At 42.7% G+C, this 20,485-nt stretch overlaps 1 protein-coding gene across 2 annotated transcripts in view; it reads right to left on the bottom strand.

Annotated features, from left to right (window-relative positions):
• The window catches only part of ydjc (YdjC chitooligosaccharide deacetylase homolog), a 100,819-nt gene that overhangs the window by 65,050 nt on the left and 15,284 nt on the right, over positions 1-20,485 (bottom strand). For both annotated transcript variants that reach the window (XM_063074144.1, XM_063074143.1), the window contains exon 2: positions 5,973-6,151. In XM_063074144.1, the coding sequence (XP_062930214.1) occupies positions 5,973-6,136 (164 nt within the window). In that variant the 5' untranslated portion in view covers positions 6,137-6,151. The remainder of the gene's footprint in view (positions 1-5,972; positions 6,152-20,485) is intronic.

The raw sequence follows: 20,485 nt of genomic DNA, 5'->3' as shown, positions 1-20,485 counted from the left end.
CTAAATTCTATGTTGATGAAATGCCAGTTAAAATGGCTACTGTATTCTGGATGGTGTAGACCAGCGGTCTCCAACCTGGGGTGCACAGACCCCTTGCTTAATGGTATTTGTCCACGGCATAAAAAATGGTGTGGAGCTTTTTAAGTCTGTGTTCACTAGCTATGTTCACCTAGCTAAGCGAAGACTGCCGCACCGCACTCCCGATTCACCCACGGTGCGTGTTTCTGATCTCTCAGGAGACAAGTCACCACTGCAGGACACCCTGACTTTGAACCGTTCTTGCGCAATTGCACGAGGCCTGCAGCAACGGGACCAGGAGAGGGGGAGGACTGGAGTGAAATGCAAACTCCACATGCACACTAGCTTCGGTCAGAATTGAACCTGTATTGTTCGAGATGCAGGGAAACAGCTCTGCTGTGCTCATCACTGTACAACCCCTAATGACATTCGGGCCCAAGGAATGTCCCTCTTGAAACGACTTCTTGTCCAATAAGATGGACTCTTGGCCTCACAATCTTCTTCATTATGATCTTGCATTTTATCAATATCCTGCATTGAACTTTCTCCATGGCCGTTACACTTTATTCTGCATTGTTAGTGTTTTCCCTTGTACTACCTCAATCATCATCATCATGTGCCAGGTTGTATATGCCATCATGTGCCAGGTTGTATATGCTGTCATCATGTGCCAGGTTGTATATGCCATCATCATGTGCCGGGTTGTATGACGTTTCCGTGATCATGATTATTTTTGGCAATTTTTTTTTCTACGGAAGTAGTTTGCCATTGCCTTCTTCTGGGCAGTGTCTTTACAGGACGGGTGACCCCAGTCATTATCAATACTCTTCAGAGATTGTCTGCCTGGCATCAGTGGTCGCATAACTAGGACTTGTGATATGTATCAGCTGCTCATATGACCATCCACCACCTGCTCCCATGGCTTCACATGACCCCCGATCGGTGGGGGGGGGTGGGGTGCGGAGGAGCTAACCAGGTGCTACACTTTGTCCAAGGGTGACCTGCAGGCTAGTGGAGGGAAGGAGCGTCTTGTACCTCCTTTGGTAGAGACGCATCTCCACCCTGCCCCTCCATGCACTATGTAATAATTTGATCCGCATGAACAGCACCAAGACAGGCTTTTCAATATATCTGGCTACACATGACACGAATACAAGCAAATAACCAAAATTCTTACATAAGCACATGAACAATAGTAAAATAGAAGGCTATACAAGGGACAAGGGCTAGATTGATTTTAGAGTAGGTTAAAAGGCCAGCACAACAAACTTGGCCTCCAAGAGGACCATAACCTTATTGTAGGGTTTGGAGGCTTGTGTGCTTCAATGACCCGGAGAGCTATGCTGGCTGGAGTCAGGGCCTTGTGCTTTGATTCTTGGTGGGGTCACCCATGCCACATAGGGCAATGGGTAGAGGCCAGACTAAAGAGTCCTCCTGGCTCAGGGGGTTCAGCTCAGGGCCAACAACCCTGACTAGTCAAACAAAATTGTTAAGGAAACAGCAATGAAGAATCCTTCAACATCTGAGTGCGACGGTATTCCTGAGTTCCACCCCGGACCTGTATGTCTGACATCAGTGAAAATGGAGAAGAAGCTACTGACACGATGAGGGAAGCCCTGAACACTGTCAGAGATGGGGAACTTCACTGCTGCCCCAAACGCCAGTGGCGTATGATCAGTAAGTAACAAGGTGAGCCAGAGGGGCCTGTATTCTGCTGCAGTTGCTACTGTTATCCTCCTTCCTGTTACTTCTGTTACACATTTACGAACAAAATCTGTTTGTTTTCCTTCGACTGTACAGTATTTCACAAGTTATTTAGAACCATAGAATATTACAGTAGAGAAACAGGCCTCTTGGCCCTTCTTGGCTGTGCCGAACCATTATTCTGCCTAGTCCCACTGACCTGCACCTGGATCATATCCCTCCATACACCTCTCATCCATGTACCCGTCCAAGTTTTTCTTAAATGTTAAAAGTGAGCCCGCATTTACCACTTCACCTGGCAGCTCATTCCACACTCCCACCACTCTCTGTGTGAAGAAGCCCCACCCCCCCATGTTCCCTTTAAACTTTTCCCCTTCACCCTTAACCCATGTCCTCTGGTTTTTTTTCCTCCTCTCACCTCAATGGAAAAAGCCTGCTTGCATTCAATCTATCTATACCCATCATAATTTGATATACCTCTATCAAATCTCCCCTCATTCTTCTACGCTCCAGGGAATAAAGTCCTAACCTATTCAACCTTTCTCTGTAACTCAGTTTCTCAAGTCCCAGCAACATTCTTGTAAAACTTCTCTGCACTCTTTCAACCTTATTAATATCCTTCCTGTAATTTGGTGACAAAAACTGTACACAATACTCCAAATTCGGCCTCACCAATGCCTTATACAACCTCACCATAACATTCCAACTCTTATACTCAATACTTTGATTTATAAATGCCAATGTACCAAAAGTTCTCTTTACGACCCTATCTACCTGTGACGCCACTTTTAGGGAATTTTGTATCTGTATTCCCAGATCCCTCTGTTCTACTGCACTCCTCAGTGCCCTACCATTTACCTTGTATGTTGTACCTTGGTTTGTCCTTCTTAAGTGCAATACCTCACACTTGTCTGTATTAAACTCCACCTGCCATTTTTCAGCCCATTTTTCCAGCTGGTCCAAACCCCTCTGCAAGCTTTGAAAACCTTTTCACTGTCCACTACACCTCCAATCTTTGCATCATCAGCAAATTTTGCTGATCCAATTTACCACATTATCATCCAGATCATTGATATAGATGACAAATAACAATGGACCCAGCACTGATCCCTGTGGCACACTACTAGTCACAGGCCTCCACTCAGAGAAGCAATCCTCCACTACCACTCTCTGGTTTCTTTCATTGAGCCAATGTCTAATCCAATTTACTACTTCTCCATGTACACCTAGCGACTGAATCTTCCTAACTAACCTCCCATGCGGGACCTTGTCAAAGGACTTACTGAAGTCCATGTGGACAACATCCACTGCCTTCCCTTCATCCACTTTCCTGGTAACCTCCTCGAAAAACTCCAATAGATTGGTTAAGCATGACCTACTACGCACAAAGCCATGTTGACTCTCCCTAATAAGTCCCTGTCTATCCAAATACTTGTAGATCCTATCTCTTAGTACTCCTTCCAATAATTTAGCTACTGCCGACATCAAACCCTGCCGGCCTATAATTTCCTGGATTACTTTTAGAGCCTTTTTTAAACAATGGAACAACATGAGCTATCCTCCAATCCTCCGGCACCTCACCCGTAGATACCGACATTTTAAATATATCTGCCAGGACCCCTGCAATTTCAACACTAGTCTCCTTCAAGGTCCGAGGGAATACCCTGTCAGGTCCTGGGGATTTATCTACTCTGATTTGCCGCAAGATAGCAAGCACCTCCTCCTCCTCCTCAATCTGTATAGGTTCCATGATCTCACTACTTGTTTGCCTTATTTCCATTGACTCCTTGTCAGTTTCCTTAGTAAATACAGACGCAAAAAACCCATTTAAGATCTCCCCCATTTCTGTTGGTTCCATACATAGCCAACCACTTTGACCTTCAAGAGGACCAGTTTTATCCCTTACTATCCTTTTGCTCTTAATATACCTGTAGAAGCTCTTTGGATTATCCTTCACCTTGACTGCCAAAGCAACCTCATGTCTTCTTTTAGCCCTCCTGATTACTTTAAGTATTTTTTTTTTGCACTTTTTATACTTCTCAAACACTTATTTGCTCCGTTTCCTATGCATGTCATACATCTCTCTCTTCTTCTTAATCAGAGTTCCAATATCCCTTGAGAACCAAGGTTCCTTATTCTTATTCACTTTGCCTTTAATCCTGACAGGAACATGCAAACTCTGCACTCTCAAAATTTCTCCTTTGAAGGCCTCCCACTTACCAATCACATCCTTGCCAGAGAATAACCTGTCCCAATCCACGCTTTTTAGATCCTTTCTCATTTCTTCAAATTTGGCCTTTTTCCAGTTTAGAACCTCAACCCGAGGACCAGATCTATCTTTATCCATATCAAGATGAATCTAATGGTGTTATGATCACTGGAACCAAAGTGTTCCCCTACACACACTTCTGTCACCTGTCCTAACTCATTTCCTAATAGGAGATCTAATATTGCATCTTCTCTAGTTGGTACCTCTATATATTGATTTAGAAAACTTTCCTGAACACATTTTACAAACTCTAACCCATCGAGACCTTTAACAGTATGGGAATCCCAATCACTATGTGGAAAATTAAAATCCCCTACTATCACAACTTTATATTTCCTGCAGTTGTCTGCTATCTCTCTGCAGATTTGCTCCTCCAATTCTCGCTGACTATTGGGTGGTCTATAATACAACCTCATTAATGTGGTCATACATTTCCCGTTTCTCAGCTCCACCCATATGGTCTCGGTCGACAAGCCCTCTAATCTGTCCTGCCTGAGCACTGCTGTAACATTTTACCTGACTAGCAATACCACCCCCCCCACCCTTCATTCCTCTGCCTCTATCACAACTGAAAGATAGGAAATCTGGAACATTAAGCTGCCAGTCCTGCCCCTCTTGTAGCCAAGTTTCACTAATGGCTATAATGTCGTAATTCCATGTGTCAATCCACGCCCTCAGCTCGTCAGCCTTCCCCACAATACTCCTTGCATTGAAATAGACACACCTCCGAAGATTATTACCACCACACACAGCCCTTCTATTTGTGACTTTGCATGAACTTTTAACATCATTTATTTTCACCCCCACTCCACTATCTGCTCTGGCACTCTGGTTCCCATCCCCCTGCAAATCTAATTTAAACCCTCCCCAATAGCACTAACAAACCTCCCTGCAAGGATATTGGTCCCCTTATAGTTCAGGTGTAACCCGTCTCTGCCCCAGAAAAGGCCCCAATGATCCTGAAATCTGAAACCCTGCCCCCTAAACCAGTTCCTCAGCCATGTGTTCAGCCACCAGAGCATCCTATTCTTACCCTCAGTGGCACGTGGCACAGGTAGCAATCCTGAGATTACCACCCTTGAGGTCCTGCTTTTTAACTTCCTAGCAAGCTCTCTATACTCACTCTTCAGGACCTCCTCACTTTTTCTTCCTACGTCATTGGTACCGATGTGTACCATGACATCTGGCTGATCACCCTCCCACTTCAGAATGCTGTGTACGCGATCAGAGACATCCCTGACCCTGGCGCCTGGGAGGCAACAAACCATCTGGGAGTCTCTGTCACGACCACAGAACCTCCTGTCTGTACCTCTAACTATTGAGTCCCTCATCACTACCGATCTCCTCTTCTTCCTGCACTGCAGAACCAGACTCAATGCCAGAGATCCGGCTGCCACAGCTTGTCCCAGGTAAGTCATCCCCTTCCAACAGTATCCAAATCGATATACTTTTTGTTGAGGGGAATGGCCGCAGGGGAACCCTGCTCTGCCTGCCCTTTCCCCTTCTCTCGCCTGATAGTAACCTGTGTGCTGCTCCTTTGGTGTAACTACCTCCCTGAAGCTACTACCGACAAACACCTGATTCTCCCAAATGATCCGGAGGTCATCCAGCTTCTGCTCCAGTTCCCTAACGTGGTTTGTTAGGAGCTGTAGCTGGATACACTTCTTACAGGTGTCATTGTCAGGGACACCGGAGGTCTCCCTGACTTCCCACATCCTACAAGAGGAGCATTCTAACATCCTGCCTGGCACTCTCTCTACTCTAAACAAACAAAACAAAACTTAACGGAACCTACCCTCGCCTCTTCCTGTTCACGCTGAAGCCTGTTGTGCCAAAGCCATCCCACTCTGCTCCCTCTCACTCCACTGCCCGCTGTATATGGTGGTCTTTTTTTTTAAACCTTTGGCGCTCTACGTCATAAGTAAATCTCAGTGAAGGTCTTTGATGAAAATGTGTTCCTGCACTGTTAAGTTAAACTTACCTGGTAGCCATTGCAGCAGCCTCTTTAGCTGCACTCCCATTCACCAGCAAGGATGCATTGGAAATCGCTTTTGCTTTGAAACATTCCATGATACCACGATTCCGCCTCCGACAGTAACCAAAGTCATCACCAGTCACGATTAATCTCACCGTCGGCTGTGGCATTCTCAAACATCAGCACTGGAGACAGAAAGCAAGAGATGTCATGTTACTGTACTTTTTATGACCAATCAGGTTACATAGCAACACACACAAAATGGTGGAGGAACGCAGCAAGTCAGGCAGCAACTATGCAAATGAATAAACAGTTGAGACCTTCTTCAGGACTGGAAAGCAAGGGGGAAGGTACCTGAATAAAAAGGTGGGGGAGGGAGAGAGGTCAGAAGAAAGCTAGAAGGTGAAACCGGGTTGGTGGGAAAGGCAAAAGGGCTGGAGATGAAGAAATCTGACAGGAGAGGACAATGGACCACAGGAAAAAGGGATCCAGGGGGGAAGTAAAAGGCAGGAGAGAAGAGATAAAAGGTCAGCGTGGGAAATAGAGGAAAAGGAGATGGTGGCGAATATTTACCAGAAAAAGAAATTGATATTTATGCCACCAGGTTGGAGGCTACCCTGAGGGAATATAAGGTGTTGCTCCTCCACCCTGAGGGTGGTTTCATCTTGGCACGAGACAAGGCCATCTCAGAAGGGGAATGGGAATTGAATTAAAATGTTTGTGGGGACTTCCGGTAGCGCTCATGGAGTGAAGTCGCGTTCTTGACTCGCTCCATTACCTCTGAGTTTTTCTTCTTATGATCAGCTATATTTTAATTAACCATTAAGGCATCAACTTTTACAATACTTTGAAACAAATTGGGCTCTTCGATAATCGGATGTTTTTAAGGTCTGCTATGTCTAAGAATGGAAAAAACGGGAAGGACGGCAAACCTCCGGGTAGACCGAAAGGTACTGATTTCCCTCCGACTGAACCACCGGTGACTTTGAAAGCTATATCGGAGCTATTTCGTTAGGAAATTTCAACTAGTTTCCAGAAAATTGCCGATTCAATCGAGAAGATACAAATATCTATTACGGAACATCGGTCCGCTATATCTGATCTTCAAAAATCCACGCAACAAAGTGAGCTCAAGATGGAGAAAATCAAAGAAACAATTAATGTAATGAAGAAGAAACTCGACTTTCTGACCTTTAAAAACTCTGACTTAGAATCCAGAATGCGACGGCAGAATCTTCGAATCATTGGGGTGCGTGAAGCTGTTGAATCTGATAACCCTATGAAGTATTTTTCTCAACTTTTAAAAGATGCATTTCCTACTGTATTTCCTGACCAACCACCATTATTGGATCGTGTTCACAGAGTTCCATCATACTCGCCTAAGTCAGATAAACCTCGACATGTCATTTTACGTTTTCATTACTTTCAAGACAAGGAGAAACTGTTTCGTTTCGTTCGATCTAAAGGTTACATTGATTTTATGGATCTTAAGTTCCGATTCGTGGAGGATTTCAGTAAACCAATGATCAACGGGTTCGTTACAGATCTGTGATGTCGGAACTCTACAAGATGGATTTAAAACCAGCGCTCCTTTACCCTGCACGTTTAAGGATTCGTAGGTTGGATGGAGCCCTTCGTTTTTTTTGAATCTCCATCGGATGCCCAGAGTTATCTGGATCAATTTTCACCTTCAACATCTTAATCGTAATTTTTAACTATCTCCGTTGATCGGAGGTTGTGAATTTGTCGGTCTTAATTTTTTTTTGCCCTATATGGGCAGAAAAGTTTATTTTTGATTATTTAATATGGTCGCTAAACTTTTTTTTTAACTGCGTCATTTCTTTCCTTTTCCCAGGGGATTCTGGGTGGTTATTTCCTCACCGTCATTTTACATATTTCCTTTGTGGCCTTAAATTTTGTAGTTTTTTTAAATCTATTTTGTTTTGTAGGTTTTTATAATTAGTTTATGTTAATAATCTCATTTTTTTTGTTTTGTTTACTCATGGGTCTGTTGCGGTTTTTTTAATATTTTCTGGCTTTTACTTTGTTATGTGTTTATTTTAATTGAGTTATCTTTTTTTTTATTCTTTTACTGTTTTATAATTAGCTGATCTTTTTTATATTTACACTTTTTTTAGGGAGCGTATACCGGAAGTCATGGGGGTAGTTTTAGTGCTTGCTTCTTTCGGGCTGGTCTGCGTTGCATTTAGCCTTGGGGTCATGGGGTGGGGGGTGGTGGGAGGGGCTTCACGTTTTAGTTTCCTTCTTCTTGGGCTATGTACATTATTGAAGTATTGGTTGCGTTCTTCTTCCCGGTATCTCTTGTATGTTCTGTTCCCTTTCCGGGTTCGTGGGTCGAGCCTATCATCAATCCTCCTTGTTGCGGGTTGACTTTAGGATTTATGGAGTCTATTATTAATTTTGTCTCCTGGAATACTAATGGTCTTAATCATCCTATTAAAAGGAAAAAAGTTTTTAAAGTGTTCCGGAGACTTAAAGCACAAATTTTATTTTTACAAGAGACCCATGTGCGGAGGGGGGATAGACTACGTTTTTTTAAATTCTGGAAGGAACAACAGTTTCATTCGAACTCCAATGCTAAGATTCGAGGCGTCTCTATTTTTATAGACTCCTCAGTTACTTTTATACAACATGATATTATTTCTGATCCGAATGGTAGATTTCTATTGGTTAGTGGTCTACTATTTAATAAAAAAGTAGTTTTGGTTAATGTTTATGCTCCTAATATGGACTGTCCGGAATTTTATAAATCATTATTCAATCAGTTCCCGAATTTGAATGAGTTTTCATGGATCTGGGGCGGAGATCTTAATACCTGTTTGTCTCCAGCTTTGGACCGTTCGGCTCCTCTACGGACCTTACCTAATAAATCTGCAACTTTGATTAATTCATTCCTCTCTGATTCTGGGTCGATGGACATTTGGCGTTTTTTGCATCCTCAGGAAAAAGATTTCTCTTTTTTTTCACACGTTCACCATTCCTATTCAAGAATTGATTATTTCTTTATTGATTCTCGTCTTATTTCTTCAGTGATTAAATGTGATTATGACTCTATAACCATTTCGGATCATGCTCCACTTAAGCTTTCTATTAAAATTCAGGCCAATACACAAAATAATAGACAATGGTGTTTTAATTCGCTGTTGCTTCAGGACTCAGACTTCGTTAACTTTATGAATGAACAGATTGATCTTTTTTTTTATAATTAACTATACAGAGGATATTTCTGTGAACACTCTTTGGGATACTTTTAAAGCTTATATTTGTGGTCAGATTATCTCGTATTCTGCTGCTTTGAGGAAGAAGCTGAAGCAGGAGGAGTTGGTAATTGTGGACAAGATTAAGGAAATTGATAAGAAATATGTTATGGCTCCTTCTGAGGAGTTATATAAACAAAGAACTGAATTTCAAATGGAAACAACAGGAATTCTGTAGATGCTGGAAATTCAAGCAACATACATCAAAGTTGCTGGTGAACGCAGCAGGCCAAGCAGCATCTATAGGAAGAGGCGCAGTCGACGTTTCAGGCCGAGACCCTTCGTCAGGACATAGTCCTGACGAAGGGTCTCGGCCTGAAACGTCGACTGCGCCTCTTCCAATAGATGCTGCTTGGCCTGCGAACTTCAAATGGAACACAGTTTATTACTTTTGTCCTCGATTGTAAACCAATTAAAGAAAACAAGAAGTGAATTTTATGTACACAGTGATAAAATTGGCAAACTGTTGGCTAATCAACTGAAGTCTAATTATGCTAAATCTCAAATTAATCAGATTTATAACCAAAATGACCGACTGATACTTGATCATGTGGGGATTAATCAAACCTTCTGTGATTTATTCTTCCTTATATCAATCAGAGTCTCCTCGAGATTCTAAATATATGAATGATTTTTTAGATAATCTAGACTTCCCTGAGATTTCACAGGATATGTCTTCTATGTTAGATACTCCCATTACCACGGACGAGATTAAGAATGTTATTTTCTCAATGAATTTGGGGAAAGCTCCTGGCCCTGATGGGTTTACCGTAGAATTTTATAAATGTTTCACTCCTTCATTAATCCCTTGGTTCTGTAGGGTTTTTGAGGCTTCATTAAAACTTGGTAAACTTCCTGAATCTTTCAATAGAGCATCAATCTCTCTAATATTAAAGAAGGATAAAGATCCTGCTCAATGTGCATCTTATAGACCAATATCTTTATTAAATGTTGATTCTAAAGTTTTTTCTAAGTTATTAGCAAATAGATTAGAAAAAGTACTTCCTTCTATTATTTCGGAAGACCAAACGGGTTTTATTAAAGGTCGTTACTCTTTTTACAATATTCGTACACTGTTAAATATCGTTTATACTCCCTCACAAAATGTTCCTGAGTGTGTTATCTCTTTAGATGCTGAGAAAGCTTTTGATAGAGTAGAATGGCCTTATTTATTTAAGGTGCTTGAAATGTTTAATTTTAGCTCGAAATTTATATCCTGGATTAAACTGTTATATCATTCTCCTGTGGCCTCGGTCTGTACTAACTCTTTAAGTTCACCTTTTTTCCCTCTTTTTCGAGGTACTCGACAAGGTTGTCCTCCTAGTCCTTTATTATTTGATATTGCATTAGAATCTCTTGCAATTGCCATTCGAGAATCTCCAAATATTACTGGGATAACTCGGGGCTTAAAGTCCCATAGAATATCACTCTATGCTGATGACTTACTTTTATATATTTCTAACCCCCAAAAATCCATCCCGGCTGCTTTAGAGCTATTAGCACAATTTGGTCTTTTCAGGTTATAAATTAAATCTTAATATGAGTGAACTTTTCCCGATTAATAAACAACTTCCCTTATATCATAACTTTCCATTTAAATTGATTAATAATTATTTTTCATACCTTGGGATTAAAATTACTTGTAAATACAAAGATTTATTTAAGATTAACTTTTTACCATTAATTGACCATATTATTCAACTTTCATCTAAATGGTTTCCTTTATATTTAACTTTGATTGGTCGTATTAATGCAGTTAAGATGTTTTTTTTGCCAAAATTTTTATATATATTTCAGGCATTACCAATCTTTGTTCCAAAATCTTTTTTTGATAAAGTCGACTCTAAAATTTCTTCATTTATTTGGCAAAATAAAAACCCGAGACTGGGTAAAATACATTTACAGAAAGCTAAGAGAGATGGAGGCTTAGCATTACCTAACTTTAGATTTTATTATTGGGCAATTAATATTCGACATATGAAATTTTGGTTACTTGACCAGGATATACTATCCATTCCTAAATGGGTAGCATTGGAATTACAATCTGTTCAGGGTTTTACACTTGGCTCTTCCTTTTGATTGGAAATGCCTTAAACAGGTGTCTAACCCGATAGTTAAATATACCTTAAGTATTTGGTTTCAATTCAGAAAATTTTTTGATCTTAATCAATTTGGGTTAGCGATTCCTATTTTAGGTAACATATTTTTTCCTCCCTCTTTTACGGATCGTGCTTTTCAAATTTGGAAGACTAAGGGTATTTCACGGTTTTTGGATTTATTTTTAGATGGTTCCCTTATGTCTTTTGAACAGTTATCTAATAAATATAATTTATCAAGAATACATTTTTTTAGATATCTACAAGTTAGAAATTTCCTAAGTACTATACCTTCTTCCTTTCCAATGCTTCCTCCTACATACATTTTAGATACTATAATTAACCTTAATCCATGTCAGAAAGGTGCATCGGCTATGATTTATAATATTATTATGAAACTTAGGAAAGCTCCATTTGATAAGATTAGGGTAGATTGGGAACAGGAATTGGGGTTTATCATTTCCGTGGATGACTGGGGGCAGATTTTACAATTAGTCAATACTTCCTCTGTCTGTGCTAAACATTCCCTAATTCAATTTAAAGTTGTTCATAGAGCACATATGTCCAAAGATAAATTAGCTCGCTTTTATTCTCATATTAATCCTTTTTGTGATAGATGTCCGGGGCAGATAGCCTCTTTAACTCATATGTTTTGGTCTTGCCCTACTCTGGAAACTTTTTGGAGAGACATTTTTAATATTATCTCCAAGGTATTGAATATAGATATCTCTCCTCACCCTATTACTGCTATCTTTGGACTACCTAAAATTTCCAGTAATCTTTCCCCTTCAGCCCATAGAATGATTGCATTTCTTACTTTAATGGCGAAAAGATGTATCTTACAACATTGGAAAGAGCTTAATGCTCCAACTACCTTTTTTTGGTTTTCTCAGACGATATTATGCTTGAATTTGGAGAAAATTAGAAGCAATCTTTATGATTCCTCACTTAAATTTGAACAGACCTGGAGATCTTTTATTCAATATTTTCATCTAATGTAATATGTACCCTTCTTGGTTTTTTTTTTACTGTTTTTAATGGAGGTCGGGATTGAGGACGTGATTTTAAGTTTTTTAACTCTGTTTGGTTTCAAGTTAGCCCATTGCTTTGCTTTGCTTTTAGTTAGTTGCACGGTGGGTTTTTTTTTGGGTTTTTTTTTCCCTTTTCTCTATTGATATATATATATAAAAATTAGTATACTATTATGTTACCTTGGTACGTTATGTTTAAATTACATTGTATTTTTTTTGTATATATCTGTAATTTTATTATATTCTAACAGTGTATTAGTGCCTATATGGCTTACCTTTTTGTATACTTATTCAATAAAAAGATTTATAAAGAAAAAAAAAGAATTAAAATGTCTGGCCACTGGGCAGTTCATCCTGTGGCAGGTGGAGCAGAGATGCTTGATGAAGCGATTCCCCCAATTTACTACGGGTCTCACTAATGTAGAGGAGGCTGGACACAATTGACAACCCCAGCTGCTTTGGGAGCGACAGACAACCCCAACAGATTTGTAGGTGAAGTGCTGACTCACATGTGACACCCTGAATGGAAGGGAGGGAGGAGGTGAATGGGCAAGTATAGCACTTAGGCTGTAGCAGGGATAAGTGCTGGGAGGGAGATGAGTGGGGAGGGATGAATAGACGAGAGAATCGCGGACAGAGAAATCCCTGCCGAAAGAAAAGGGGGAGAGGAGAAAATATATGTTTACATGATTGTGTTTCAACCTCTCACTGATAAAGGCAGAAGTTCCTACTCACTTTAAAAAGGAAACAATTATACTAGAGCCAAAGAAGAATAATGTGAGCTGCTTTAATGACTATCGCCCGGTAGCACTCACATCGACCGCGATGAAATGCTTTGAGAGGTTGGTCATGACTAGACTGAACTCCTGCCTCAGCAAGGACCTGGACCCATTGCAATTTGCCGATCGCCACAATAGGTCAATGGCAGATGCAATCTCAATGGCTCTCCACACGGATTTAGACACCTAGACAACACAAATCGTATGGGTCCTAGCTATGCCTATCTTTTTATTGGCTTTGTGGTATGATCTATGTTCCAAACCTATTCTGGTATCTGTCTCCCACTTTTCCTTCGCTACATCGACGACTGCTTTGGCGCTGCTTCCTGCATGCACGCCGAGCTCGTTGACTTCATTAACTTTGCCTCCAACTTTCACCCTGCCCTCAAGTTTACCTGGTCCATTTCCGACACCTCCCTCCCATTTCTAGATCTTTCTGTCTCTATCTCTGGAGACAGCTTATCTACTGACGTCTACTATAAGCCTACTGACTCTCACAGCTATCTGGACTAATCCTCTTCTCACCCTGTCTCTTGCAAAAATGCCATCCCCTTCTCACAATTCCTCCATCTCTGCCACATCTGCTCTCAGGAAAAGGCTTTTCATTCCAGGACGAGGGGGATGTCCTCCTTTTTTAAAGAAAGGGGCTTCCCTTCCTCCACCATCAACTCTGCTCTCAAACACATCTCTCCCATTTCACGCACATCTACTCTCACTCCATCCTCCCATCACCCCACTAGGAATAGGGATCCCCTGGTCCTCACCTACCACCCCATCAGCCTCCGGGTCCAACATATTATTCTCCGTAACTTCCGCCACCTCCAACAGGATCCCACCACTAAGCACATCTTTCCCTCCCCCCCACCCCGCTTTCCGCAGGGATCACTCCCTATGCAACTCCCTTGTCCATTCGTCCCCCCCATCCCTCCCCACTGATCTCCCTCCTGGCACTTATCCTGTTAAACGGAACAAGCGCTACACATGCCCTTACACTTCCTCCCTTACCACCATTCAGGGCCTCAGACAGTCCTTCCAGGTGAGGCGACACTTCACCTGTGAGTCGGCTAGGGTGATATACTGTGTCCGGTGCTCCCGATGTGGCCTTCTATATATTGGCGAGACCCGACGCAGACTGAGAGATCATTTTGCTGAACACCTACGCTCTGTCCGCCAGAGAAAGCAGGATCTCCCAGTGGCCACACCTTTTAATTCCACATCCATTCCCATTCTGATATGTCTATCCACGGCCTCCTCTATTGTCAAGATGAAGCCACACTCAGGTTGGAGGAACAACACCTTATATTCCGTCTGGGTAGCCTCCAACCTGATGGCATGAACACTGACTTCTCTAACTTCCGCTAATGCCCCACCTCCCCCTCGTACCCCATCCGTTATTTTTATATATACACACACACACACACACACACACACACACACACACACACACACACACACACACAGAGTCTTTCTCTCTCTCTCCTTTTTCTCCCTCTGTCCTCTCTGACTATACCCCTTGCCCATCCCCTGGGTTTCCCCCCCCCCCTTTTCCTTCTCCCTGGGCCTCCTGTCCCATGATCCTCTCATATCCCTTTTGCCAATCACCTGTCCAGCTCTTGGCTCCATCCCTCCCCCTCCTGTCTTCTCCTATCATTTTGGATCTCCCCCTCCCCCTCCCACTTTCAAATCTCTTACTAACTCTTCCTTCAGTTAGTCCTGACAAAGGGTCTCAGCCCGAAACATCGACTGTACCTCTTCCTAGAGATGCTGCCTGGCCTGCTGCGTTCACCAGCAACTTTCATGTGCGTTGCTTGAATTTCCAGCATCTGCAGAATTCCTTGTGTTAACACAAACATCTATGTTATGATGCTGTTCATCGACTATAGCTCAGCATTTAATACCATCATTCCCACAATCCTGACTGAGAAGTTGCAGAACCTGGGCCTCTATACCTCCCTCCGTAATTGGATCCTCGACTTCCTAACCAGAAGACCACAGTCTGTGTGGATTGGTGATAACATCTCCTCTTTGCTGACGATCAACACTGGTGCACCTCAGGGATGTGTGGTTAGCCCACTGCTCTAATCTCTATATACACATGACTGTGTGGCTAGGCATAACTCAAGTACCATCTATAAATTTGCTGACACACAACCATCGTTGGTAGAATCTCAGGTGGTATCGAGAGGGCGTACAGGAGTGAGATATGCCAACTAGTGGAGTGGTGTCACAGCAACAACCTGGCACTCAATGTCAGTAAGACAAAAGAGCTGATTGTGGACTTCAGGAAGGGTAAGACGAGGAACACAGACTAATCCTCACAGAGGGATCAGAAGTGGAGAGAGTGAGCAGCTTCAAGTTCCTGGGTGTCAAGATCTCCGAGGATCTAACCTGGTTCCAACATATCGATGCAGTTATAAAGAAGGCAAGACAGCGAGTATATTTCATTAGGAGTTTGAAGAGATTTGGCATTAAACAAATACACTCAAAAACTTCTATAGTCGTACCATAGAGAGCATTCTGGCAGGCTGCATCACTATTTGGTATGGGGGGTGGGGGGGGGGGGGCTACTGCACAGGACTGAAAGAAGTTGCAGAAGGTTGTAAGTCTAGTCAGATCCCATCTTGGGCACTAGCCTACGAAGATGTCCTGGGTACTTTAGGGAGTGGTGTCTCAGAAAGGCAGCGTCCATTATTAAAGACCTCCAGCACCTAGGGCATGCCCTTTTCTCACTGTTACCATCAGGTAGAAGATACAGAAGCCTGAAGACACACACTCGGTGATTCAGGAACAGCTTCTTCCCCTCTGCCATCCGATTTCTAAATGGACTTTGAAGCTTTGGACACTACCTCACTTTTTTTAATATACAGTATTTCTGTTTTTGCACATTTTTAATAACCTATTCCATATACGTAATTGATTTACTTGTTTATTTATTATTATGCTTTATTTTATTTAATATTATTATTTTTTTCCTCTCTGCTGGATTATGTATTTCATTGAACTGCTGCTGCTAAGTTAACAAATTTCAAGTCACATGCCGGTGATAATAAACCTGATTCTGATTTTGATTGCGTCACAACAGAAGTACAACCAGTGGTTTAGTAATTTGGCATGCTTCTACGCAATCACTGATAAAATGCCATGAAGTTTCTTGTTTTGTGGCAGTGGTACATGGCAATATATCTAAAAATAACTACGATAAGTACCGTAATATCAATCCTGGCATTAAATGAGGTTACAAGAGGTTCAGGAACAGTTACTACCCTTCAACCATCAGGCTCTTCAACTAAAGGGGAGAACTTCACTTAATTGAGTATGCCCACAAGAAAATGAATCTCAGGTTGTACGTGGTGACATACATGTACTTCGATAATAAATTTACTTTGAACTTCGGAGTGGGGGGGATCACACGCCAAACACAAGAACCTCCTTAGATCTCACTCTTCCCAAACTAAGTAAGCTTCCAGAGGTCAAAACAGAGGGAACTGGAATGTGGGAGAGATCGAGAATCCCGGATGGTCTGTTGCCTCCCTGGTGCCAGGGTCCGCGATATCTTGGATTGAGTTCTCGGTATTCTCAGGAAGGAGGGTGAGCAGCCAGATGTCGTGGTCCATGTAAGGACCAATGACGTGGGTAGAAAGAGTGAGGAGGTCCTGCAAAGAGAGTACAGGGAGTTAGGCGCAAAGTTGAAAGACAGGACCTCCAGGGTTGCAATCTCAGGATTGCTATCCGTGCCACGTGCTAGTGAGGCTAGAAATAGGAAGATAATGCAGCTAAATACGTGGCTAAGGAGTTGGTGCAGGAGGGAGGGCTTCATGTTTCTGGACAATTGGGCCTTGTTCCAGGGAAGGTGGGTCCTGTTCCGACGGGACGGGTTGCACCTGAACTGGAGGGGGACGATCATCCTTGTGGGAAGATGTGCTGCTCCTGGGGATTTAAACTAGATTTGCAGGAGGAGGGGAACCCGAGTGTTAGAGCAGATAGTGAGGTGAAGGAGGATAAAGGTCATGCGAGAACTGCAAATATAGTGCATGGAATAAAGCCAGATCTGACATATAAAGAGGCTTTGAGGAAAGAGAAGCAGAATAAAGGGTGTAAAGGTAGTAAGGTAGAAGGGCTAAAGTGTGTGTACCTCAATGCAAGAAGCATCAGGAACAAAGATGATGAACTAAGAGCTTGGGTACATACATGGAATTATGATGTAGTGGCCATTACAGAGACTTGGCTGGCACCAGGGCAGGAATGGATTCTCAATATTCCTGGATTTCAGTGCTCTAAAAGGGATAGAGAGGGCGGAAAAAGGGGAGGAGGGGTGGCATTACTGATCAGGGATACTATTACAGCTACAGAAAGGGTGTGTAATGTAGCAGGATCCTCGTTTTGAGTCAGTTTGGGCAGAAGTCAGGAACAGGAAGGGAGCACTTACTCTATTGAGAGTATTCTATAGGCCCCCTGGTAGCAGCAGAGATGCCGAGGAGCAGATTGGGAGGCAGTTTTTAGAAAGGTGCAAAAATAACAGGGTTGTTATCATGGGTGACTTTAACTTCCCTAATATTAATTGGCACCTGATTAGTTCCAATGGTTTAGACAGGGCAGAGTTTGTTAAGTGTGTCCAGGATGGATTCCTTTCACAATATGTTGACAGGCCAACTAGGGGGAGTGCCATACTAGATCTAGTATTAGGTAGTGAACTGGGTCAGGTCACAGATCTCTCAGTGGGTGAGCATCTGGGGGACAGTGACCACCACTCCCTGGCCTTTAACATTATCATGGAAAAGGATAGAATCAGAGAGGATAGGAAAAATTTTTAATTGGGGAAGGGCAAATTATGAGGCTATAAGGCTAGAACTTGTGGGTGTGAATTGGGATGATGTTTTTGCAGGGAAATGTACTATGGACATGTGGTCGTTGTTTAGAGATCTCTTGCAGGATGTTAGGGATAAATTTGTCCCAGCGAGGAAGATAAAGAATGGTAGGGTGAATGAACCTTGGGTGACTAGTGAGGCGGAAAATCTAGTCAGGTGGAAGAAGGCAGCATACATGAGGTTTAGGAAGCAAGGATCAGATGGGTCTATTGAGGAATACAGGGTAGCAAGAAAGGAGCTTAAGAAGGGGCTGAGAAGAGCGAAAAGGGGGCATGAGAAGGTCTTGGCGAGTAGGGTAAAGGAAAACCCCAAGGCATTCTTCAATTATGTGAAGAACAAATCGATGAGAGGAGTAAAGGTAGGACCAATTAGAGATAAAGGTGGGAAGATGTGCCTGGAGGTTGTGGAAGTGAGCGAGGTCCTCAATGAATACTTCTCTTCGGTGTTCACCAATGAGAGGGAACTTGATGACGGTGAGGACAATATGAGTGAGGTTGATGTTCTGGAGCATGTTGATATTAAGGGAGAGGAGGTGTTGGAGTTGGTAAAATACATTAGGACGGATAAGAAGCTTCAGCAGTCATCTTCAGAAGTTTTCGGATGACTCTGCCATAGTTGGATGCATCAGCAAGGGAGATGAGGTTGAGTACGGGGCTACAGTAGGAAACTTTGTCACATGGTGTGAGCAGAATTATCTGCAGCTTAATGTGAAAAAGACTAAGGAGCTGGTGGTAGACCTGAGGAGAGCTAAGGTACTGGCGACCCTTGTTTCCATCCAGGGGTCAGTGTGGACATGGTGGAGGATTACAAATACCTGGGGATACAAATTGACAATAAACTCGACTGGTCTAAGAACATTGAGGCTGTGTACAAGAAGGGTCAGAGCCGTCTCTATTTCCTGAGGAGACTGAGGTCCCTTAACATCTGCCGGACGATGCTGAGGATGTTCTACGAGTTTGTGGTGGCCAGTGCTATCATGTTTGCTGTTGTGTGCTGGGGCAGCAGGGTGAGGGTAGCAGACACCAACAGAATCAACAAACTCATTCGTAAGGCCAGTGATGTTGTGGGGATGGAACTGGACTCTCTGACGGTGGTGTCTGAAAAGAGGATGCTGTCTAAGTTGCATGCCATCTTGGACAATGTCTCCCATCCACTACATAATGTACTGGTTGGGCACAGGAGTTCATTCAGCCAGAGACTCATTCCTCCGAGATGCAGCACAGAGCGTCATAGGAAGTCATTCCTGCCTGTGGCCATCAAACTTTACAACTCCTCCCTTGGAGGGTCAGACACCCTGAGCCGATAGGCTGGTCCTGGACTTACTTCATAATTTACTGGCATAATTTACATATTAATATTTAACTATTTATTGCTATTTTTCTATTACTATTCTATTACTATTTATTATTTTCATGACTATTACTATTTACTAATAGTAATATTACTATTACTATCTCTATTACTATTTATTATTTATGGTGCAACTGTAACGAAAACCAATTTCCCCCGGGATCAATAAAGTATGACTATGACTATGAAGTTCCCAGGGCCTGACGGAATATTCCCCAGGCTGCTCCACGAGGCGAGGGAAGAGATTGCTGAGCCTCTGGCTAGGATCTTCATGTCTTCGTTGTCCACGGGAATGGTACCGGAAGATTGGATTGAATTGTTGTCCCCTTGTTCAAAAAAGGTAGTAGGGATAATCCGGGTAATTATAGACCAGTGAGTCTTACGTCTGTGGTGGGAAAGCTGTTGGAAAAGATTCTTAGAGAGAGGATCTATGGGCATTTAGAGAATCATGGTCTGATCAGGGACAGTCAGCATGGCTTTGTGAAGAGCAGATTGTGTCTAACAAGTCTGATAGAGTTCTTTGAGGAGGTGACCAAGCATATAGATGAGGGTAGTGCAGTGGATGTGATCTACATGGATTTTAGTAAGGCATTTGACAAGGTTCCACACAGTAGGCTTATTCAGAAAGTCAGAAGGCATGGGATCCAAGGAAGTTTGGCCAGGTGGATTCAGAATTGACTCGCCTGCAGAAGGCAGAGGGTCGTGGTGGAGGGGGTACATTCACATTGGAGGGAAGTGACTAGTGGTGTCCCACAAGGATCAGTTCTGGGACCTCTGTTTTCGTGATTTTTATTAACGACCTGGATGTCGGGGTAGAAGGGTGGGTTGGCAAGTTTGCAGACGACACAAAGGTTGGTGGTGTTGTGGATAGTGTAGAGATGCAGACAGACATTGATAGCATATAGAAGTGGGCTGAGAAGTGGCAGAATCCAGAGAAGTGTGAGGTGGTACACTTTGGAAGGACAAACTCCAAGGCAGAGTACAAAGTAAATGGCAGGATACTTGGTAGTGTGGAGGAGCAGAGGGATCTCAGTGTACATGTCCACAGATCCCTGAAAGTTGCCTCACAGGTAGATAGGGTAGTTAAGAAAGCTTATGGGATGGTAGCTTTCATAAGTCG

Source organism: Mobula hypostoma, chromosome 21 (genome assembly GCF_963921235.1).
Source record: "Mobula hypostoma chromosome 21, sMobHyp1.1, whole genome shotgun sequence".
Classification (NCBI taxonomy): domain Eukaryota; kingdom Metazoa; phylum Chordata; class Chondrichthyes; order Myliobatiformes; family Myliobatidae; genus Mobula; species Mobula hypostoma.
This window is presented reverse-complemented; position numbering and strand designations above follow the sequence as displayed.